At 60.9% G+C, this 22,424-nt stretch overlaps 2 protein-coding genes across 2 annotated transcripts; one reads left to right on the forward strand and one right to left on the reverse strand.

The window, feature by feature from the left end:
- The first annotated feature begins 1,376 nt into the window (after positions 1–1,376).
- CLDN15 (claudin 15) lies at positions 1,377–5,369 on the forward strand. The gene is made up of 5 exons (XM_034757056.1): positions 1,377–1,774; positions 4,383–4,547; positions 4,846–4,927; positions 5,024–5,134; positions 5,253–5,369. Exons 1-5 carry the CDS (start codon positions 1,558–1,560, stop codon positions 5,353–5,355), a joined length of 678 nt encoding a protein of 225 aa, XP_034612947.1. The 5' UTR covers positions 1,377–1,557; the 3' UTR covers positions 5,356–5,369.
- A 2,875-nt stretch (positions 5,370–8,244) lies between these two features.
- On the reverse strand, positions 8,245–22,411 carry LOC117869952 (dnaJ homolog subfamily C member 3-like). Its single transcript, XM_034757052.1, has 12 exons — positions 22,255–22,411; positions 20,791–20,901; positions 20,370–20,494; positions 17,968–18,042; positions 17,653–17,796; positions 16,666–16,847; positions 16,327–16,446; positions 15,487–15,592; positions 12,815–12,935; positions 11,481–11,613; positions 10,751–10,899; positions 8,245–10,124 (listed from the first exon to the last, which is right to left on the reverse strand). Exons 1-12 carry the CDS (start codon positions 22,361–22,363, stop codon positions 9,982–9,984), a joined length of 1,518 nt encoding a protein of 505 aa, XP_034612943.1. The 5' UTR covers positions 22,364–22,411; the 3' UTR covers positions 8,245–9,981.
- Positions 22,412–22,424: the final 13 nt, after the last annotated feature.

The following is a 22,424-nucleotide window of genomic DNA, read 5'->3' on the forward strand; positions in this document are numbered from 1 at the left end:
CCCTGGGCTAGTTGGGCATCGCTGTATTTGGGTAACCCCTGCCTGCCAGGAAAGCCCCAGGCCAATGGAGGCAGGCACTGGCATTTCCACTGGCGTTTGTCGAGGAAGATTAGAAAAACCATCTGAGCTGCGGCCCCAGAAAGGCCTCTTGCCACTGAGTGGTGCCAGGTTCAGGAGAAAAACGGATTGGGCGAGAAACCCGCTTATGAAACGGAGGGACAGTTGTGCCTTCAGCCAACCCTTCTGGAGAAACAATTCATTGATCCTTCAGGGCTGTTTCGATCCTCTAGCCAGACCTCCCATAGGCCCTGGGCTGGAAAATCTCAGGCCCGGATTACTGCGTGGAGGCCCGGTAATCTGCCAGAGAAACAGATCGGGTCTGTAAGAAAGAGACACTTGATTCGGGAGGGATGGAGAAATAAATCCTGCTGATGGCTCACCACCTGCCGGGGTCAACAGCCTCTGATTCTCTGGCTCAACGTGGCCAGATTCGGCTCCCGGCGGCTGGCGCTGGGGTCCACCTTTGTCTGGCTCTGAGAAATCGCCCTTTGTCATGGCATAGAAACCAGCGTCCCCGCCTTCCTCGTGTCCTTGCTAAGCCAGGTGAATGCCTTGGGGATTGTGCAACGCACCAGCTTCTTTCCAACCGTGCATCCAGGAGAAACCGCTGCCCAGCCCACCTCTCCTCATCCGGGGCTGGCAGCCTCCCAAGAGGAAAGAGGGGTAAACCCTGGGTGTCAACAGGAAGGGGCGCATGTGATAGAGGTCCGTGCCATTTTGGAATGCAGCCCGAGAGACGCTCATAGCGTCCCTGGCTATCGCAAGGGAGTGTGCATCCTGGCTCTCCCTGCAGGATCAAATGGAGCCAAGATTTTCCCGCTCCGTCAGCACTCGGCCACGGATTTTGCACAGCACCCCAGAACGGGCTGCACTAGGGGGCAGGTTCCTATGAGCCCGGCACAAAGAGAAAGGGATTTGCTTACAGGAGGGCTGTACCAGGGGCTGGCATGAGGCCGCAGCTCCTGGAGGGGTAGTTTGGGAATGAGACGTAACAGGTGCAACTCAGTGGGCTGGAGTCAAAGGGGCCAGGCTTAACCCCATTACGGCCTGGGGGAAGGTCAACGTGACCTGCAAGCTGGGAGCCAGGACTCCTGGGTTCTCTCCCCGGCTCTGGGAGGGGAGTGGGGCTGGTGGGTAAGAGCAGGGGGGGCTGGGAGCCAGGACTCCTGGGTTCCACCCCCAGCTCCAGGAGAGCCTTAGTCACGTTCATAGCTGGGGGAGGGGACACACACACAGCGAGGGCTGTGGCGAGTCAGAGATCCAGGCAGACGGTGCACAACCCCGCCCCCCATCCACACCTCCCCCGCCCCCTCCGCCAGGTGCACCGCCTCCCCCAGCCCCGTTAGCCGCCACTCGGCCCCGTTATCCCGCCCTGACGTCAGGCCGCCTCTGGTTTTACCTGGCGGGCCGCTCCGGGCTGAGCCATCCGGTGCTCGCCCTGCGTGTGCGCTCCAGCTCCGTGCGCCCCTGCCCGTGCGCCCCAGCCCCGAGCGCGCCATGGCCGCGGCGGTGGAGGCGGGGGGCTTCTTCCTGGGCACGCTGGGCTGGGGGCTGCTGGGGGTGACGCTGCCCAACAGCTACTGGCGGGTGTCCACGGTGGACGGCAACGTGATCACCACCTCCACCCTCTTCGAGAACCTCTGGCAGAGCTGCGCCACCGACTCCACCGGCGTCTACAACTGCCGGGACTTCCCCTCCATGCTGGCGCTGTCCGGTAAGCGGGACCCCCGCTCCGCGCCCCGTGCGCCCCGGCACGGAGCCCCCTGGAGAGCCGGGACCTGCCCCGTGCGCCCCCTGCGCCCCGTGCGCGGAGCCCTCTGGAGAGCCGGGACCTCCCCCGCCCGCTGCGCCCCGGACACGGAGCCACCTGGAGAGCCGGGACCTTCCCCGTCCCCTGCGTCCTGGGCACGGAGCCGCCTGGAGAGCCGGGACCTGCCCCGTGCGTCCCCTGAGTCCCGGGCGCGGAGCCCCCTGGAGAGCCGGGAGCTCCCTTCCTCGCCCCTGCGCCCCGGCACGGAACCCCCTGGAGAGCCGGGACCTCCCATCTCCGCCCCCTGCGCGGAGACCCCTGGAGAGCCGGGACCTTCCCCCGCCCCGTGCGCCCCGGTCACGGAGCCCTCTGGAGAGCCGGGACCTCCCCCCGCCCCCTGCGCCCCGTGCGCGGAGCCCATGGAGAGCCGGGACCTCCCCCCGCCCCCTGAGTCCCGGGCGCGGAGCCCCCTGGAGAGCCGGGAGCTCCCTTCCTCGCCCCTGCGCCCCGGCACGGAACCCCCTGGAGAGCCGGGACCTCCCATCTCCGCCCCCTGCGCGGAGACCCCTGGAGAGCCGGGACCTTCCCCCGCCCCGTGCGCCCCGGTCACGGAGCCCTCTGGAGAGCCGGGACCTCCCCCCGCCCCCTGCGCCCCGGGCACGGAGCCCCCTGGAGAGCCGGAACCCCCCTCCCCGCCCCGGGGCAGGTCCTTAACCTGCTCCCCACTCCCCAGCCAGGCGGGCAGCCCCTGTTTACGGCCACCGCCCTGCTCAGGCCCGGCGCCAGGGCAAACGCTGGGAGCATGGCCCAGGCACTGCCCGTGGCAGGTGTCCCAAGGGGGCGGGAAGTACCCGGAGCTCCCGGCGCTTGGGGGCTCGATGCCCGCTGGGCAGCCCATGTCCTGACCTGCTGCCAGGCATCCGGAACCTGAGCCGAGGGACGGAGGGTTGGAGGATGTGGTTAGGGTGGTTAGAATGAGATTTTGTGTTCAAACAGCCCCCCCCCCCCCACACACACACAGCTGGGAGAGAACCAGGTGTCCTGGCTTTCACCCCAACAGTCTCTCACCCACCATTCCGGCCTCCCAGTCCCCGGCTCTACTGGCCCCCCCACCAGCCCCCACTCCCCTCCCAGAGCTGGGGAGAGAACCCAGGAGCCCTGGCTCCCAACCAGGGCCGGCTTTAGGCCAATTCCACCAATTCCCCCGAATCGGGCCTCGCGCCTAAGAGGGCCCCGCGCCCAGTGGCAGGGCTGCCGGGGTGGGGGGCAAGTGGCTGAGAATCCCTTCCCTGGCTAGAGGCTCCTTTTTAATTTTTACTCATCCGGTGGCGCTCCGGGTCTTCAGCGGCACTTCAGCGCCGGGTCCTTCACTCGCTCCGGGTCTTCGGCAGCACTTCAGCAGCAGGTCCTTCAGTGCCACCAAAGACCCGGAGTGAGTGAAGGACCCACCGCCAAAGACTACGAGCGCCAGCCGGTGAGAACCAGCCCCACATGTTTTTTTACGTGGTTTTTTTTTTTTTCAGTCATCCTTGCCGGGGCCTCGTCAAAACTGTTCGAATTGGGTCCCGCACTTCCTAAAGCTGGCTCTGCTCCCAAGCCCCCCTGCTCTAACCCACCAGCCCCAACTCCCTCAGAAACAGTGTGTGTGTGTGTGTGTGTGTGTGTGTGTGAGAGAGAGAGAGAGAGAGAGAACAGACTCGGAGAGGGAAGTGGGTTTAGAGTTGCTTAGAGAAGGGGAGTCTGGGAGCCAGGACTCCTGGGTTCTCTCCCCGGCTCTGGGAGGGGAGTGGGGGCTAGTGGGTTAGAGCCGGGGATGGAGGGCAGAGCTGTGGGTCAGGTTGTCACCTGCTGCCTCAGTGAAGTTCAGTCCATTTGCCGGTGGAGGGGGGTGAGATCACAGCTCCCCCAGTGGCCCCTCAACGATTACAACAACCTACTACTGCTTCCCGGCCCAGCAATCCGCTCCATCGGCTGCGGCTCATGGAGCGAAGCAGCCCCAGTTGGGTCCCTGCCGAGGCGGGCGGTGCCCACGGCTCTGGGGTTACCCCCACACTCCACATCACGTTTGTGGCCCTGATCTGGGTTCAGGTCTACCCAGCACCCCAGGGCCCCGCTCTCAGTCAGGGGCACTGTGCAGCACCCGGCCCAGCGGGGGCTCCCGATCTCAGCAGAGACCACTGGCGAGGCAGATCGCGCTCACATTAGGCCCCGTAATCAGCCCCTGGACCACATGGCCCATTCTCCCTCTCTTCTGTTGGCCGCAGGGATCAGGGTGGCAGGCGGGTTTTTGGACTCTGGCGTAGATACGTGTCTATCCGGGCATGGACGTACCACAGCACCTCCCCGTTTTGATTGTATTGACCCTGTCAGGTAGGGGGGAAGGAAACGAGCCCCATGATAGATGAGGGAAACTGAGGCACCATCACATCTAGTTCTTACGGAGTGCCCAGGCCTGGCCCCGCTGACCCCCAAGTGTTCGCTCACCCAGCTGGGCCGCGCCCCATGGAGCCGGGAGCTCTGGACCCTCCTTCAGCTCCAGGTTGGATCCCTCCCATCTGTGTCCTCTCCTCAGGCTACCTGCAGGCTTGCCGGGCCCTGATGATCACGGCTCTGCTGTTCGGCTTCCTGGCCATCCTCTGCGGCGTGGTGGGGATGAAGTGCACCAAGGTGGCGGATGGGAACCCCGCAGTCAAGGGCAAGATGGTGGCCGCCGGGGGCTGCATGTTCATCCTGGCAGGTGAGAGCCTGCCAGGCCTCCTATGGGCCCCGGGGGGGGGGTGGGGGGAGGGGACAGGGAATAGCCACGGCATGGGGTGCCTTGGCCATGCCTCCGCTCTGCCCCCTATGGGCCCTGGGCGGCAGGGAATAGCCACAGTGCGGGGTGCTCAAGCCACGCCCCCAATCCACCCCCTCTGGGCCCTAGGGGGCAGGGAATTGCCCCAGCGCTGTGCAGTCCATGCTGCAGGGCAGGGTGTGTGTGTGGGGGGTCGGCCTGCCCCCCAAGGCACTCACGCTGTCTCCTCTCCCCCCCCCAGGGCTGTGCGGGATGGTGGCGCTCTCCTGGTACGCCTTCAACATCACCCGGGACTTCTTCGACCCCCTCTTCCCCGGCACCAAGTGAGTCTGGCGGAGTGGGAGGTGGAGGGGGGCGGGATCCCATCCCCGCCGCGTGGGAGGCACCTGGCCCTGACACCTGTCTCTCCGTCCCCGCAGGTACGAGATCGGCCCGGCGCTGTACCTGGGCTGGAGTGGATCCCTGCTGGCCATCGTTGGGGGTGGCTGCCTCTTGGGCTCCTGCTGCACCCACCCCTCGCGGGACAAGAGGTAACGGGGGTGGGGGGGCCTTTGACCCCTTGTCCTGGAGCAGAGAGGGGAGATCTCCTCCCCCGGCTCCCCGGCTTTGCGTGTGCATGACCCCATCCCTCCCCTTGTGTCCCGCCAGCTTCAGCTACCCCTACAGCGCGCCCAAGGCCGGCCCCAAGCGCCCCCGGAGAGGCTCCGACGCCAGCAGTGTCGGCCAATACGGCAAGAACGCCTATGTCTAGGCGGGGGGAGGGGGACCCACTGCAAATCTCCCCCCTCCCCCCACTCCCACCCTGCACCGGACTCGGCGGCCCTTGCAGGGACGTGCCGCCCCACTGCCAGCCGATCCCCGGCCACGGGAGAGGGGCAGGATTGTTTGACGACCTGTGAGGCCAGAAGACTCCGTTCGATCACTGCACCGCGGCAGGTGAGACATGCCCCGAGGATCCCAGCGGGCGATCCATGCCCTGTGCTGCAGCAGAAGGCAAAAAAACCCACAACCCCGCAATGTCCCTGCTAATCCAACTTGTGGGAGGAAAGTGCTTCCTAACCCCAAATCCGGGGATCATTTGGACCCAGAAAGAGGGTTTTCTGGCCCACCCCTGCCGGTGTCCCATCTCCAGCTGTGGACAATCCCTGCTGCGTCAGAGAAAGCCAGAAAAAACATAACAACCGAGATTCACCTGGCTCATTGTGCACGGCGGGAGGTGGAGGGAGAGGAAATCTTCCTGACCATACAGGCAACCAGCTGAAGCCCTGAACCATGAGCCTGGATTTGAGCTTTCCCATGCGAACAGGAATTTTTCAATGAGATTTTTTTTCCCCATGGGAAAAGGCTGATCCACAGAAAACAAAACTGTTTGGGGGAAGGTGTCGGTTCTGCTTTGGAGGGGGGGAGGGAGGATTTAAAAAAAAAGGGTCAGAAAAATGTCAAAATGGGGGAGCTCCACGTTTTTGGCCGAAGTTCAAATCCGAACGGAGCCAAAACGGTGGGACGGTGGCGTTTTGATGGACCGGCTCCACAACCGTTTGGCTCCTGAGCGTGGTTGAGATTTCCCGGCCTGGGGGTGTTGATCGTTTTCTCCACCCGCTTGAAAATCCGCGGGGGCTGGGAAAACGGAGCCCAGCACTGCCTGTGGGGGCACTTGGCTCGGTCCCTTGGAGGGGTTTGGCTCCCTGGTCGTGCACAGTGAGGCTGATACGTTGCAGGCAGAAGGTGTGGAGGATGCAGCCGTGGAGGGGCGGCCGGACTCTGCCACGAAGCCAGCCTGACTTGCTCCGGCAGTCTGGAGTTTGTGGGGGCCGGGGAGCTGCCTGGGACAGGCGGACGTGTGGAGCCAGACTCTTCCCCTGTTTTGTACAAAATAAACACGTTATGTGAACACAAAGGCCAGGTGGTTCCTGGGGAGGCTGGGGGTGGGTGGGGTGAATACCGGGGTGGCCGGATCCCCAGCTGGTGAATATGGGGGGTGGGGCTTGGTGAGGCTCTCTGTCCCCCAGACCAGCAACACATTGACAGCTCTGCTCCAGCCTGGGCTAAAACAGATGCGGCTTTTAGCTCACGCAGTAGAGGTTCACACACGGGGTTGAGTAACGCACGGGACCCGGCCAATTTGAGGCCCCCTGTAGGAGCACCAGAACCTGGGTCGAATTGGCAGGGGGTGGGGGTGGGACTGTGGTCCCACCCCGTGGCTAGGCCGGGGTAAGAACTGCCCACGGAGCCCGGGCAGCTGTAGGGCGTCCCGGATCCTCCGCCCACCCTGGGTAGGAGCCGGGGTGCCCGAGAGCAGCCTCCGGCTCATGTATCCGGCCCCCAGGGCAGGGGGAGAGTGTGGGACTCCTGGCCTGGCTGGAGGTGGGGCCCCAAGTGTTCTTTGTGCCCAGGTCCCCCATCAATCTCACCCCATCTCTGCTCCTGCATTAAATGCCAGAGGTCCCCCCCCGTCGATCGGACCTGCCGGCTAGCAAAGGCAGTTCATTTTCGCCCACCGAACCCGGCGTAAGCCCAGCGACTTGCCTTTGTTCTAGACAGGAGGCCGCTCCCATCCCTTGCTCCTGTTTAGACGGCCGATCCTGTCTGCCCCATTGGCGCCGGAGCTCGCCGATCCACTCGACCCCCCGAAGACCCCAGGATCGGCCCGCCAAGTGTTGCTCTGAAGCCGAGAACGGCCGTGTGACACCCTGGGAGCGGCTGCAAATGCGGCTGGGGGCTCGGTTGGGCTGGAATATCCCCGCGTTTGCTTGTCGCTGGGTTTCCCACTCTGCGACGGTCCCGCTTTTTGAAAGCACTCGGCCGGTTTGGTTTGACGCGGTGCAGCTGGCTGGGGACAATCGGTAGGAACGCCACCACTGGCCACCTTGCGTTGGCTGTAGGAGGGAGGCTGGACAGACGGTGGACCGCTGGAGTCTATTCAGTATATTCCTGCTACGCTGGAGCAGCGGACAGCAGGAAAATCGGCCTAGACCCGATTCTGAGATGTGGCTGGATCCGAACCCTCACGGCTCCGTGGCTGACGAGAGAACGTGTAGGAGAAGAACAGATGGGCCTGTTTGTCAGAGCCTGATTGGTCCGGCCCGGGACGCAGGACCATTCCTGGCTCTGCGGTGATCCCCATCTCTGTTCCGTGCCTCAGTTTCCCCTCCCACCCTTTGTCTCTTTAGGCTGAGGTCTCTGGGCAGTGCCTGACACAATGGGGGCCCTGAGCATGGTTGAGGGGAGGGTCTGTGCTGTGCCAAGCAGGACGGTGGCCCGGATCTAAGTTGGGGGAAGGGGGGGACCTGGCACAACAGGGGACCTGATCTTGGTCAGAGCCTCTAACCCAGTACTTGGTGGGGGCTTGTTTCATTCTAATTCTTGCCCATGCCTAACTCCAAGGCCTAACAAACAGTTGGGAGAAAAGTCCTTGCCGTTAAAGATCTACCCTTCCCCCTGGGCCAGGCCGAGCCGAAAAGTCACAACCAGCATCACACCTCGCCACCCCCTTGCAGGAAAAAGACACCGGACCTGGATGCTACTAAGATCACTAACACAGTTAACGCTTTCCGGCCTCCAGAAAGCAGCAAACCTCCGTTCCTCCTTTTCAGCCCAGCTCGCGTGGGCCGGAGCCCAAAGAGGGAAAGGCAAACTGGCCCCCTGTTTGCAATACAAACTTTAATCCCAGCGCTCGGGGGCGGCTGCCCCCCCTTGCCCGGGCAACGATTACAGGGCGCAACCCGGTCCTGAAAATAAATCAACGTTAAAAATCGCATCTATAAAATCGCAAAGGGGGGAGAAGAAAAATCCATCTCAGTAGTAAAATATCAGCGGTGCCGACGGCGACGATACCAGCCAGCGGGGGCGGTAGCCACCAGCACGGAGGGTGGGAATGATCATTAACTGAAGAAAAGTCCTGCTTGGGCTCTCATTCGCCCTGACCGAAATTAACAGAGTCCTCGTAGAGCAAGGAGTAAAGAACCGTTTAGCCCACCACAAGGGACCCGGAAAAGGAAGCTATGAATGGGGCTGTCTTTTTTAGCTACACAAAGGCCGGGGAGGGATTTTGCCAAGAAGGGGAAACAAATTTTATTTCTCTGCGAAAAATATAATCAGGGAATTTTCCTGGAATGTGGGTGAGTTTTTACCCAGAGCTTGTCACTGTGCAAAGGAGATTTTCTTAGGGGGAGGGGAAGAAGAAGAAAAAAAAAAAAAAAAAGGCTTTTTTTGGTTCATTAAAAAAATACTAATAAATAATCCAGCAAATACTTCCCCCCGCGCCGGACTGATTTGTTTGTAAATCACACACACAAAGCAGAAATGGCTGGCTGACTTTCACCGGGTTTACAGGGCTCGTTGGAGGTCGGCTATGTGGGTCCCGTGCTCTCTCAGTGCCCCGATGACGTGATGGGGGTGGGCTCGGAAAAAAAGGAAGACGGGTCTGAGAAAAATGGCAACAAAAATGAAGAAATAAAAAACTGGTTTTGTCTTAATTTTCCTGCGGGACAATTTCAATTTCCTGGCGAAAATTCAAATGCCGACCGATTTTTTGATTCGGTTGTGGTGGCAGCTTCATGGGAGATGTAGTTCAAGCACCTCGTGCCCCCCTTTCCGGTCTGTAGCCCAGAGGCCCTGGCTGGACTACATCTCCCATGATGCACTGCTATTGGAGGGGGAGGCGTGCATTATGGGAGCCCTTGCTGCATTGCTGGAGATGCCGGCCAAACCCATAGGAGGCATGAGGCTCCTGAACGACAACTCCCATGAGTCCAAATAGAAAATTTGTCATTTTTGAGGCATTTGTTTGTTTTTCCACCAAAAGCCGTAAGTTTCCAAAGCAGCCACGTTTCCCTGTGGCAGACACTCCAGACACACCCGGGGCAAATAATTCTCCTTTTGAGGGGCAATTTCCAATCAACGTTCATGCCGAACCTTCAACGCAGACCGCACTTCTCCTAAGTGTGTGTTGGGCGTTAGCCATCACACACCACGAACGAGAAGAGAATTAAAACCGATGCCCATATTGATGAAGGGGAAGCGGGGGGAGGGACTAGGCACATGTCTTGCTCCAGGGCCGAGATGCTGCGAAGGCGCGATGCACAGACGGAGCGAATCCAATTAGTTCTCCGGGAAATTCAGCACAGAAAGAGCGACCCTCACAGGCCTTCTTGCCACACCAGAGAGAGGCGGCGAAATGATCTCGTTCTCCACCTCTTTGCAGGGCACGGGGAAAGCAAATGCCCCAGAGCTGGCCCCGTTCCCAGGCCAGAAAGAAACGTGGCCGGAAACGTTTGACGCGATGAGTGGAAGGCGTGGGCAGGAGTCATTACAGGAGAGACCGTCAGCCCCGCTCTCCCCTAGACGCGCCGTCTGGAGCTCTTCCTCCCGCCCCGAGCTAATTGAAGTGGAATTTGAAGTGGAAATTGCCAGAGCCGAAGGGGTTAAACTCAAAAGGCCAGTGGTGGGGGTGCCCTCCCCCTCCTTGCTGGTTCTCGGGGTCCAAGGGGTCCTCTCCTGAGTCGAACTTCTGCCGCATGTCTGGAAGGGAAAGGCGGGGTGAAGCAGGGGATTTGGGGTAACGTTTAGGACCTGTGCCTACCCACTAGGAATTGCCCCCCGTTGACCGGGAAGAGATCATTTCTCCCGGTCATCGGGGCGCTCAGGGGTGGAGGCTTGGGACTGGCTGGATGTGGTCGAATAGAAGAACCGATAGAGACATCGATGGTGGGACGCTTAGGCGCTGACTTTTAGTTTTCCCCGGGGGGTGCTCCACCCCACATTCTGCCCCTTCCCCAGCCCCGGAGTTGGCCCCTGTGGCCGGACATCAACCCCCAAAGCAGAGGCAGCCGCACACCCAATCGTTGCCCGGCTGCGTCTGGGGAACAAGGGAGGGAACCAAGAACATACAGAGAGAGACCGACTGACACGGGGCCCCAGGAAAATGTGGTTTCTCGGGTGGAGGGTGCCTCCGCCTACAGGAATCCTTTCTTGGCTTGTCCCCGGCTAACCCGACCACCACCCAGCGCTGTATGCCGGGTGACTGACTACTTCTGCCCAGGCTTGGATGCATGGTGAGACCACATGGCCCTCGGGAGGTCGCTATGCCAGGGGCTCCCGAGTGAGGCTCAGGCACCCCACGTACCAGCCCTCTGGCCAGGCCCTACCTGGGTCTGTCAGGACCTCTTTAGCGGCCGCGATGTCGATGAATTTCTTCTCCGCCTCCTTCTTCTCGTCCTCGGACTGGAAGTTGTCGGGGTGCCATTGCTGGGCCAGCTTCCGGTAGGCCTTGATGATCTCCTGCTTGTTGGCGTTCCTGGGGGGGGGGGGGGGGGGGGGGAAGGGGGGGGGGTAAGGACACGGAAAAGAAAGAGCTACTCGGCAGCGGATGGGGGGGTCACGCTGGCAGTTGGGCAAAGCCGGGTCCCTGTCTACACTAGCCAGGCCACCAGAGAGTCCAGTTCTGGGGTTCCTAGTTCCACAAGGACGTTGGCAAACTGGAGAGGAGGCCACAAGAATGATTAAAGTACTGAAACACCCCCCACCCCCACCCGAGAACTGGCCTGCTCAGTCTGTTTAGTTTAACATAGAGAAGTGAAGCGGGGGGGGGGAGGGGAGAGGGGGACTTGATCCCAGACTAGAAGGTCCTACATGGGGCACAGAAACTGGGCTCTTTGATCTAGCAGACAAAGGTCTAAGAACCAGAGGCTGGATGTTGAAGCGGGACAAATTCAGATGGGAAATAAGGCTCGGTCGTACCGATCCCCACTTCCTCATGGCCTGGGGGTCCTGAAATGTCTTCCCGTTGGGTGGTGGATGTCACAAACCCCTTACTGGAAGCTCAGAGGGCTGAGGAGATCCCATGTTCAAACCCCCCACCTGGTCAACGACACCCACCTCCGGATCCCCAGTATCTTGTAGTAGTCGCGTTTCCTTGACTGCTTCAGCAGCTTCTGGGCTCTCTCCAGCCCTTCCTTCACCTCTTCGTTTTCCCCATCGAACTCCTTGGCCTCCTGGTAATCCTCCACCGCTGTGAACCAAGCAGAGCTGCCTGACGCCGTGCCCAGCCTCCTCGCAAGGCACGGCTCCCTCCGCCAAGGAACCGGCCCTGCCAGGCACGGGGGCTGCTGTTGGGACTTGTCGCTCGGCGGGCCGGCCTCCCCGGGGGAACTACAGCTCCCAAGATGCACCCCAGCAACAGAGTTCCCTCGTGCATTGCCTCTCCAAAAGGGGCGACCGTGGTGCATCATGGGAGATGGAGGGCACGAGGCACCCGCAGGACACTCCCACGATACACAGTGGTCTCTCCTCCTGCTGAGCCACAGTAGTGCATCATGGGAGCCCCTGGCAGAGGGGCCTCATGGAAGGCGGAGACCCCTCCAAATACAGCTCCCACCACGCCCCACTTTCCATCTCGAAGAGAGTAGATTGTGATGTGTCATGGGAGATGGCCTTGAACCAGGCCATAAGGAACCCGAACTACAATTCCCACAAGGCAATGCCTCCCATCTCCAAGAGGGATGACTGCAGAGCATCATGGGATACGCAGTCTGACAAGGGGACCCCATCCCCAGAACGACATTGCCCAAGAGGTACCAGTTTTCATCTGGAATCGATTTCTGCCCTTTTTTTTTGTTTGTTTGTTTTTGGAAATTTTCCATTGAAAAATTTAGACAAAAATACTCCTCCCCCTGTCCTGCCCCCACTCTAACCCACTGTACCCCACGCCACTCCCCTCCCACAGCTTGGATAGAACCCAGGAGTCCTGGCTCCCAGCCTGCCCTGCTCTAACCCACCAGCCCCCACTCCCCTCCCAGAGCCAGGGAGAGAACCCATGAGTCCTGGCCCCCCCCCCCCCCCCCTCCAATCCCCCCGCCCCCACTCCCCTCCCACAGCTTGGATAGAACCCAGGAGTCCTGACTCCCAGCCCCTCCCACTTCACTGGCTCCCAGCCATGCCCCCTCCAGGACGTGCCCCCACTGGCCCCAGAGACACACACACACAGGCCCTACCCCGCTCCCCCTCTCAGAGCTGGGATAGAGCCTGGGAGTCCCAACTCCCGGGGCGGTGCTCAAGCCACTAGGCAGCACTGCCTGCTAGCTCCTTCCCCGAGGGTGGTGGCCAGAGCGGTGCACTGCTGGTAGCCGGCCCTGAGCCACTCTCCCAAGCGTTCCCCAAAGGAAGGCCGGTGAGAGACCTACTCCGGCTCGGCCCCGCGCCCGGCCCCCTACCTCTCTGGAACTCCTCGTTCAGGATGTAGGCCTCGGCCCGGTCCCGCAGGATGAAGACGTTGCGTGGGTCCCGCTGGTGAGCCTCCGTGCAGACGTCGATGGCTTCCTGGGGCCGTTTGCTCTGTCGGGTTGGGGGAAAGGGGGGGAAAGAGGTGGGTCAGGCTGCAGCCGTGGGGCTGATCCACCCCTCTAGATTATTGCACTCCAATCCCCGCCGCCCGGGATACCCCACTGACCCTCCCCGCTCTATGGGGTGTGGACAACTGCCCACCTCCAGACATGCACTTCCATCATCTTGAGAAGGCCCCCCACCGGCCCCGAGACTTATGCCCCACACTCTGCGAGATACGTCCCCCCCATCTTCTCCGGGATGTGACCCACGAGCCCTCCCAGACACACCCCATGCCCTCTGGGACATGCCCCCCGACACATGTCCCCACCGTCTCCAGGATGTCCCCCATAACCTCCCTCTGGGCACGTGCCTCCCTCTCCTCCAGGAGGTGCCCTAGACACATGCCCACTATTCCTCCTCACAACCGCCCCCTCTCCCGTAGGCCTGCTCTGGTGGGCGGGAGATCGACACACCCCGTAGGTGTTCATCCAGCTGCATTAGCCATACGGGGAGCCCCCTAGCTTGGAACCTGGGGCCTTACACTGGGAAACGCGGGCGTGCAGGGCGCACACAGGAGGCGGCAGGGGGGAGGGACAGACCCAGAGATGGCGTCCACACGTTCCAACCCTGGCCCCGGGCCGATGCGAACGGTCCCTGCCTCACCCCGAGCTGGTGGGCCAGGGGCTGGAGCTTCCTCTCCCTCCCCTGCCGTCGCCGCCTTGCACACACAAGCAAATGCGCCTTCCCTCCCGCCCACGCCCGATCGTGCGCTCAGTCCCCACGGAACCAGCCCCTCGCCCGCATTCGGAGGCCCGCCTTCACCGGCCCCACTGCAACACAGGGAAGGGTCATTTCTCCCCATTTCACTGAGGGAAACTGAGGCACGCAACGTCAAGGCACCGTTTTCAAAAGCGATGCGTTTCGATTGAGTCACTTTAGGTGGCTGAAGCACATAGCGTGGCCTCAGGCGACCTGCGGTTGGTCCCACAGCGAGTCTGCGGCAGCACCAGAAATCGAACCCAGGAGTCCTGATTCCCAGTCCAGCCCATCAGCCACAGCTACTGGCTAACTGGCCAGCAACATTTCTCCCCTCCGAGAGAACACTGCGGGATATTTTTGCAGGCAGGGTCTCTCCTTTCCTAGAATATTTTGGATTTTCCGTCGAAAAACCAGAACAATTTCAGGCGCCGAAACTGGGGGGCAGAGGGAAAAAAATCTGATTTTTCTACCCAAAGTTGAATTTTTCAGCAGAAAATGAATCCCCAATTTCAGACCAGTTCTAACCCCAGGACAGGAGCAACCAGAGACAGGCCCAGCGAGCGCAGGCCAGGTGTGTACTGGAGCAATGGCCAAGATCCTGGTTCCGCCTGGATGCTCTGCTCAGAGTCGGCGGGTGGTTTGGGGATGGACGCAAAAGATGTGGTTCTGCTGGGCTCTGATTCCCGTGACCTAGACTGTAAACACTGCGGTGCCCACAGGCCGCCAGCAGGGGGAAGGGCTTAGCACCAAAGCCAATCACAGACCTTCTCAAAGCCCCTTTACAGAGCGCAGGTGTTGGGTACAGGCGCTGTGCCGGTCCCTCTCTGCCCCCTGCTGGAGGGGACGGGCTCTGGGGTGTGTGTGTGTGTGTGTGTGTGTCCCTGCTGCCCCCTACTGGAAGGGACAGGACTTGCTCTGTGTGCACGTGAGAGAGACGACGCCAGTAGAAAGCTAGCAGGACTCTGTAAAAGGGACCCCGAAAGGAAGCAGAGAGAGGGAGACAGAGCTTCTGGGGCCCGGACTTGCTATGATTACAATCCAGTCTCATGCTTCAGGGCATCAGCCGGATGCCTGTAGGGTCAGGAAGGATTTTTTCCCCCGAGGCACAATTGACCAGATATATTCTGAGGTTTCTTTGCCTTCCTCTGAAGAGTCTGGGATCAGCCACAGCTGGAGACGGGACCCCGGACAGGGGCGGGCCAGAAAACCCTCTTTCTAGGTGCCCGGCTGGCTGGTTCTTGCCCACAAGCTCAGGGTCCAAGCGATCACCAGGTTGGGGATCAGGAAGGAATTTCCTCCCAGGTCAGATCGGCAGGGACCTAAGGGGGCAGGGGTGTGTTCTGCCTTCCTCTGCCGCACGAGGTGTGGATCACCTGCTGGGATCACCGGGGTGGGTCTCCCCACTCAATTCCCTGCCGTGGCAGGGGCCTTGGGCTCAGCATGGAGCGCACATCAGGCGGGTGCTCCCGAGGAGCGAAACGCTGAACTCTAAGTGAAGGCTTTGCGCTCTGCACAGGGGGAACGGAATGGCCCGTGGCTAGGAGATCCGGCTAGAGCGAATGAGCCCTTCTGGCCTTAAACCCGATGAAATCTAGGAAATGTGGCGAGGAGTCTGTGTATACACACCCCCAGTGCCCCACCCCAGAGGTGGCCGCATCTCAGCACTGGGCGAGGAGTCTGTGTCCATATGGCCGTCCCAACCCTGTTGTTTGTGTCTCCCACCGCCGGGGGGGGGGGGGGGCGCTCCCACAGGCTCTCCCCGCAGCGTGCAGGGCGGATGGCGGCACAAGGCTGGGCTCACCTTGGACAAGCAGTGACAGATGCGCGCCTTGGCCTTGACGATATAAACCTCCACTTGCGGCTCCGTCTTCATGGCCGCTTTGTACTTTTCGATGGCTTCCTCGTACCTGTCCCCGGGAACGGCATGTGTCAGCCGCCGGCGGGGCTCGAGCGGGCAAAGGGGTGGGGAGAGGAACGGGGACAAACTCAGGGAACCAAACTCAGGCTCAGGGAGCCCAAAACAGGCCAGATGTAGAGCCAGGGAGGGCTTCCAGGGGAAAGGGGCAGTGGAAGAGATCCCAGAATACCCGCCTGCCCTCAGGATTCCTGTTTAACCAGCCCCTGTGCTCCACCCCAGAGGCAGCTGCATCTCAGCACCGGGTGAGGGGTTCTCAGTATGAACAGCCTCCGTGTCCCACCCCAGAGATGGCCGCATCTCAGAGCTGGCCAAGGCGGGCCCTGTATAAACAGTCCCTATGCCCCACCCCAGAAATGGCTGCATCTCAGAGGTGGGCAAAGTGATCCTTATATAAACAGTCCCTGTGTCCCACCCCAAAGGTGTCTGCACCTCAACGCCGGGTGAGGGGTGCCAGTATAAACAGCCCCCATGCCCCACCCCAGAGATGGCCGCATCTCAGAGCTGGGCAAGGCGATCCCTGTATAAACAGTCCCCGTGCCCCACCCCAGAGGCGGCTGCATCTCAGCCCCTTCACTACTCCCAGGAACCCAGCGGAGAGGGGGATGGGGGGATTTCAGGGAGCCCCCTAGAGCCACGGCACACCCGGCTGGGAGGACCCCGCCTCTCCTGGCCCCTGGCTTTATGGGAAGCGGGTGGCAGAGGGAGGGCGGGCAGGGTGGTCACCTCTGCGCTCGGACGTGCTCCTCGGCCGACTCCAGCTGCTTGGAGAGCTTCTTGACCTGCTTATAATGGGCGAAGCACGCCTTGTCGTCCTGGTCCAGCTTGAGACATTCACGTACCTGCCTGGGGAGGGGAGACCGGGACAGGTGGGGGGGAGGGGTCTGGGAGACTCGGGGGTCCCCCAGCCCCCAAGATCCCAGCGCACCCGGGCGGGGCTCAGAGTCAAAGCCTGGCTCCGCCAGGGGCAGGGTTTCAAGGTGGCTCGGTGCGGGGAAGTTCCTCGTACACCCCCCCCAGACATCCCGCACCCCTGCCAGCACTGCCTCGTGCCCCCCAACTCACGCCAGGGCCTCCTCGTGCTCCCCCAGGCCGTAATAGAGCTGGCTGAGCTTAAGGAAAGCCGCTCGGTTGTCGGCACGGAGCTTGGTGGTGGGTTTCAGGTCCAGGATGGCCTGGCCGTAGTCGCCCAGCAGGAGGTGGCACTCGGCGCGCAGCTCCTTGGCATCGGGGTCCCACGGGGAGATCTGCGGCCAAGGGAGCGAACGGGAAAGGTGAGAAAGGCTGGACCCCGCCTGGACTGACGGCGTGCTGGTGGGCAGGCCCGCCGGCTTCCACCAGAGAGGGGAAACTGAGGCAGGGCCTGAGGCCGGGTTCAGGTGGACCTGCCACCAGTCCCTTGGTTCCAGATCCCTCTGGCTTTTTAAGGCGGCGGCAGGGGGATCGAAGAGCTCTATGGTTTCACATTCACACTTCCAAGCCCAACACCCGAGGTCTCCCAACTTTTCTGCACAATCGGCCCGGCTGTTCCTCCACCGCTCCAAGCTCCGGCGCCAGGCCTCAGCCATCCCAGGCCACAGTAAGCAGCCCTGGGATTGCCAAGGGAGCTGCGTTTGGAAATGCTGCTGCATTTCCCTGTGGGAACTGTACGTCGGGTGCCTCATCTCTCCCATTCTCTGCTATGGGCCAGGCTTCCCGGCTGGACCACATCTCCCATGATGCACCACAGCCAGGGACTCCCATCATGCCCCACCTTCCCTCTCCATGAGGGGAAGAGCGCCATGTACCATGGGAGATGTAGTTCGGACCAGATTCCCAGGGCAGATATCATGGCAGTCTCCGCCTCTTGGAGGGTGAGGGGATGCATCGTGGGAGGCCGTAGTGCATCATAGGAGATGTAGTCCCAGCTGGGAACCTACAGAGGTGATGCACCGCCTCCCTGCCCAAAGTGTGAACCTTACAGGGCTCAAAGCACCTCTGAACAGCCCTCCCCAGCTCTCAGAGGCGACGCGATCCCTGCAGAGGGGGACAGCCCCCTCTCCCGGCGGATACCTCAACGACTCGTTCCAGGATGCCGATGGCTCCCGCGTACTCTGTCCTCTGATAGGCTGCCCGGGCCTCCTGCATGGTCACTTCCAGCTCGGTGAGTCTGGCGAGCTGGCTCTGAGCCTCCTTGTGGCCAGGATCGCTCTGCAGCTGCGGGGGGCGTGAAGGGGGAAGCAGAGGGCGAAAAAAACCCAACAAGGATTGGCAGAGGCCTAGAGAGGGCCTTCCGGCAAAGGGGGAGGGTCCCCCAGCCAGTGCCCTTTGGGGACAGAGGTTCCATTCCCAGGCCTCTCACGAGGGGTCCCTTCTCACAGCACTCACCACGGCTTCGAAGTCCTGCTTGGCTTGCTCCGTGTTGCCCTGCTTCAGGAGAATGTTACCCCTCTGCAGCCTGGCCTGGAGCGGAGAGAGAGAAAGCAGATTCCTGGGGTGAGGGACTCTGGCAACGGCAGATTCAAATCGGCGCCCTCGATCGAGGCAAAGTTCTCAATGCTTAAGCCCAGTCAGTTGCAAAAGGCAGTGCTCTCGCCAACTCGGGGCCGTAACGGCCGCCGCGTTTTGCCACCACAAAGGATGTGCCAAGTTCGGTTCCCGGGGGGATGTTTGCTAAAGCATCCAAGGGACGAGCCTACGTGGCCTGGGAAAGTCAAGGCTATCTAATGATTCAGACCCAGCGCTTTTCATCTATGGAGCTCAGAGCACGTGCCAAAGGAGATTCGGCGACATTATTCCTGTTTTACAGATCGGGGAAACTGAGGCGCGGGGTTCTCAATTTTTTTTTTTTTTTTTTTTTGCTGGGACCCACTTTGAAAATATTTCAGGCTCTGAAGACTCCCCTCCATCAATCCCAGGCCACCCTTACTTCTGCGCTGCTGCTGGGGGCAGTGCTGTCTTCAGTGCTGGCTGCTTGGCCAGTAGCTGCTTCTCTCCAATCACCCAGCTTGGAAGGGCTCGGGCGGTCAGCCCCACATGTGGCTGGCAGTCGGCATACCCGGACCTGTCAACTTGCAGCCTCCCTGTAATAACCTCGCGACCCCCAGCTTGAGAACCCCCGCGCTAGATTTTTAGGGGCATTCTTACCTTTAAAAAAAAAAAAAAAATCTGGCCGAAGTGACTTTTAAAATCAGGACCAGCCATTTCCATCTACACTGCAATCAACGCCCCACAGCGCAGCCCAGCTCGACTTACTCAGGCTCGCGGGGCTAAAAACTGGAGTGTAGACACTCGGGGTTAGCCGGAGTCCTGGCTCTCAGATCCTGCATGTCTGCCCGGCAACTTTTAGCCCTGCAGCCCAAATTGATTGTCCTGGGCCCTGAGACTCAGTGCTGTGAGTTTTTTATTGCAGCGTAGACATCCCCTGCTCTACTTCAAAGAGGAATTCGTTCAGGAAAATATCCCATTTTGATTTTAAAATAGTCAGTGATGGAGAATCCATTAGCCCCAGATGAGCAAACTGAGGCAAAGTGATTTGCTCAGGGTCACCAGTCGCAGAGCTGGGAACAGAACCCGGGTCTCTAGATTAGCTCACACTGCCTCCCGCAGGATCTTTTGCAAATCGCAACCTGCTTTCCGTGGTGTCTTCCTATGGTACCTTGAAAACCCGGCCATAATAAAAAAGCATAGTTAAGGAGAAGAAAAATAGGCCACCGGATTTGCAGGGTTTTAGCTGGCGCTCCCTGTTGCACCTCCCGCATACCAAAGCAGTTCACAGACCCTGGTTAATCCGGGGCAGGGAGTGTCGTTAGCCCCAGAGAGGGAAACCGAGGCACCGAAAGAGGCCGGGCCTGGCCTCAGGCCCAGCTGGGAGGCAGTCGGACGAATCCACCGAGCTCTCCCAGTCATGTAAGAACAACAATGCTATTTACAGCTTTGTGTCAACACACATCCAGCCGAACCGGTTTTGAATCAGCTTTGGCAGCTCAGTGCTGGCAGGGAATCATTCCGAACAGCCGTGTCTGAGCTCAGGCAGAGCGAGAGAGAGAGAATGCCCAGGATAGCCAATGCCTAGTGGTTAGAGCTATCGCGTGGGATGTGGGAGGCCTGGGTTCGAGCCCCCGATCTGCACGGTTTTCGGCTCAGGGATTCGAGAGGGAAATCTCGAGTAGGTAACGTTCTCTCTGTATTTGGTGACCATCGCTGCTGGTATCCTGCATCCAGCTGCGGGGTTCCACCATTCCAGAAGGACGTGGATAAACCGGAGAAGATACGGGAGCGATTCAAGGACTGGAAAACATGCCCGAGACAGAGACAGCACGAGATTGATCGGTTTAGCTTGATAGAGAGAAGACGAAGGGGTGACCTGATCCCAGTTTATAAGCACCAATGCGGAGAACAGCCACACGATAATAGTTGGCTCTTCCATCTAGGAGAAAAAGGTCTAACCAGCTCCGATGGCTGGATATTGAAGCTGGACAAATTCAGACGGAAAATAAGGCGTACATTTTTCACAGTGAGGGTAACTCACTACTGAAACCACTGACCGTGTTTAAATCATGATCGGATGTTTCTCGACGAGAGCTGCTGCAGTTTAACCTGGAGATATTTTGGGGACGTTCTCTGGTGTTTATTACACAGGCGAGATGCTCAGAGTGGTCCTTTCCAGCCTTGGGATCAATGAATCTGGGTCTCCCACCCCCCAAGCTGAGCGCTCTGACCCCCGGGGAGAGCCAGTCCCCCCACTATATCCCTGCGAGCCCGAAGTGGGAACAGCAGGTGGGACTTACGGCCAGGAAGTCCGGCTTGAGCTCAATGGCCTTCGACAGGTCGGGCAGCGCCGAGCGGAACTTGCCCATGGCCAAGTAGATGGTGGCTCGCTTGTAATAGGTGAGGTAATTCTTGGGGTCGCCTTCTGCAGGAGGGAGAATATATTACTGGAGTCCTGGCCCCGCCCCCAGTGTCGTAGCCCCACCCAGATTTGTTCTCCCTGCCCACCCCCCACTTCCCGCCAACCTCAAGGCCCCATTCATGTATCTGCCCCACAGCTGTCCCCCCACATGCCCCTCCCTGGCGCTGAGTTCCTGCCCACTGTCCCCGGGGCATCCCCGATGCTCCGTGCCTGCCTGGCACAGCGGCAAGCATGGAGGAGGCTAGTGTCCGACGTGCTCCCGGGCTCGCCGGCGACACCCCACACCCGCACCCACTTACCAACGGCGGAGTGATAATGAGACAGCGCCTCAGCCAGCTGTCCGGCCGCCAGCAGCTTGCGCCCCATTTCCAGGTGGTTCTCGATCTCAGCCTGCCCGGAGGCCAGCAAACCTGCAGCGGACAAAGTGGCTCAACATCACTAGTTTGAGGGGAGTCAGGGCTGGATGCCCCACTGAAATCCCCATATTCCCGACCCCGATCTACACACCGCTCTAGTATTCAGAGAACCACAGGGTCACCTCGTCACTCTCCCCCAAGATGCAGGATCTGGGGGGTCTAAACCATCCCAGCCTCCTTTGGAAAACCTCCAGTGAGGGAGGTTCCACCCCTTCCCGAGACAGCATCAAACTGTCCATTGCCTGCTAGCCATGCCCCCCCTCGCATGCCATGCCCCCTTTCTATCAGCCCCGCCCAGCCCCCCCATAGCCCCAGCCCCTTCTACACTAGCCCCCACTCTCATGGCCTTGCCCCCTTGCTGCCTGCCCTGACGCCACCTTCCCACGCTCTCCTGACCTCACTCACTCTTCCCCCAGTCTTGGGACCCTTCACCTTTCCCACGCTCCTGCCCCCTCCCACCCCCCCCCACTTTCCTAACCCCACTAGCCACACGCCCACTCTCCTGCATCCCCCACACAACCCCACCCCCATTCTCCAAACCCCACCCTCTCCATCCCCAGTCTTGTGACCCCCTCACCTTCTCCGTCAGCGCCACCCCCTTTCTCCTGACCCCCTCTCACCCCACCCCCACTCTCCAGGCCCCACCCTTTCCCTGCCAATTAAGGGGGCATCCGCCCTTGGCTTCCCTAGGGTGACCAGCTGTCCCAATTTGATAGGAACAATACCCATATTGGGGGCCTTGTCTTATGTAGGCGCCTATCACATCCCCCACCCCCGATTTTTCACACTTGCTTCCCCTTCTCTGCAGGTGGGGGCAAAAGCACTAGGGGTCGGAGCCAGCAGCAGGTGGGAGGAGCCAGGGGAGGAGCTAAAGAGCAGCTGGTTAGAGGGGGGCGGGGTCAGCAGAGAGGGGGCGGGGCTAAGACGTCGGATGGTCATCAAGGTGGGGGCGGGCCTACGAGTGGCCCAGGGGGCGGGGTCAGCAGGGAGGGGCGGGACCAAGGCGGAAGGTGGTCATCCAGGTGGGGGCGGGGCTAGAAGAGACAAAGGGGGCGGGGCCAAGCGGAGGGTGGTCGTCCAGGTGGGGGCGGGGCTAGAAGCGGCAAAGGGGGCGGGGCCAAGGCGGAAGGTGGTCATCCAGGTGGGGGCGGGACTAGGAGCGGCCCAGGGGGCGGAGTCAGACGGGAGCGCGCGGGGCTGGCCCTGCGGGGAGGGGGCGGGGCCCAGGGCGAAAGGGGCGGAGCTACGCGCGTTATTGGGTTCGCCGTAGGGGGCGGGGCTAAGCGCGCAGGAGGGGGCCCAGCGAACGGAGGGGAGGGGGCACTTCCGGCGCGTTGCCATGGTTACCTGGGAGTTGCAGGTCCAGGAGGACGCAGAGCAGGGAGGCGGCCCAGAGCAGCCGCCGCCCGCAGCGCCACAGTCCCGGCCCCGGCCCGGCTCCCCGCCCGGGCTCCATACCACCCCGCTCCGCCGCCAGCCCCGCACTTCCGCATACCGCACTTCCGGCCGCTCTGGCC

The sequence above is a fragment of the Trachemys scripta genome, chromosome 25 (genome assembly GCF_013100865.1).
Source record: "Trachemys scripta elegans isolate TJP31775 chromosome 25, CAS_Tse_1.0, whole genome shotgun sequence".
In the NCBI taxonomy this organism is placed as follows: domain Eukaryota; kingdom Metazoa; phylum Chordata; order Testudines; family Emydidae; genus Trachemys; species Trachemys scripta.

Excerpts from the sequence above, each read along its gene's own strand:
- CLDN15 (XM_034757056.1), top strand. The coding sequence starts at position 1,558 with ATGGCCGCGGCGGTGGAGGCGGGGGGCTTCTTCCTGGGCACGCTGGGC. Across the intron at positions 1,775-4,382 it reads CTCCATGCTGGCGCTGTCCG|GCTACCTGCAGGCTTGCCGG; the intron begins GTAAGCGGGACC and ends TCCTCTCCTCAG. Across the intron at positions 4,548-4,845 it reads CTGCATGTTCATCCTGGCAG|GGCTGTGCGGGATGGTGGCG; the intron begins GTGAGAGCCTGC and ends TCCCCCCCCCAG.
- LOC117869952 (XM_034757052.1), bottom strand. The coding sequence starts at position 22,363 with ATGGAGCCCGGGCGGGGAGCCGGGCCGGGGCCGGGACTGTGGCGCTGC. Across the intron at positions 18,043-20,369 it reads TCAAGCCGGACTTCCTGGCC|GCCAGGCTGCAGAGGGGTAA; the intron begins GTAAGTCCCACC and ends TCTCCGCTCCAG. Across the intron at positions 10,125-10,750 it reads AGAGGTCCTGACAGACCCAG|ACATGCGGCAGAAGTTCGAC; the intron begins GTAGGGCCTGGC and ends TTTCCCTTCCAG.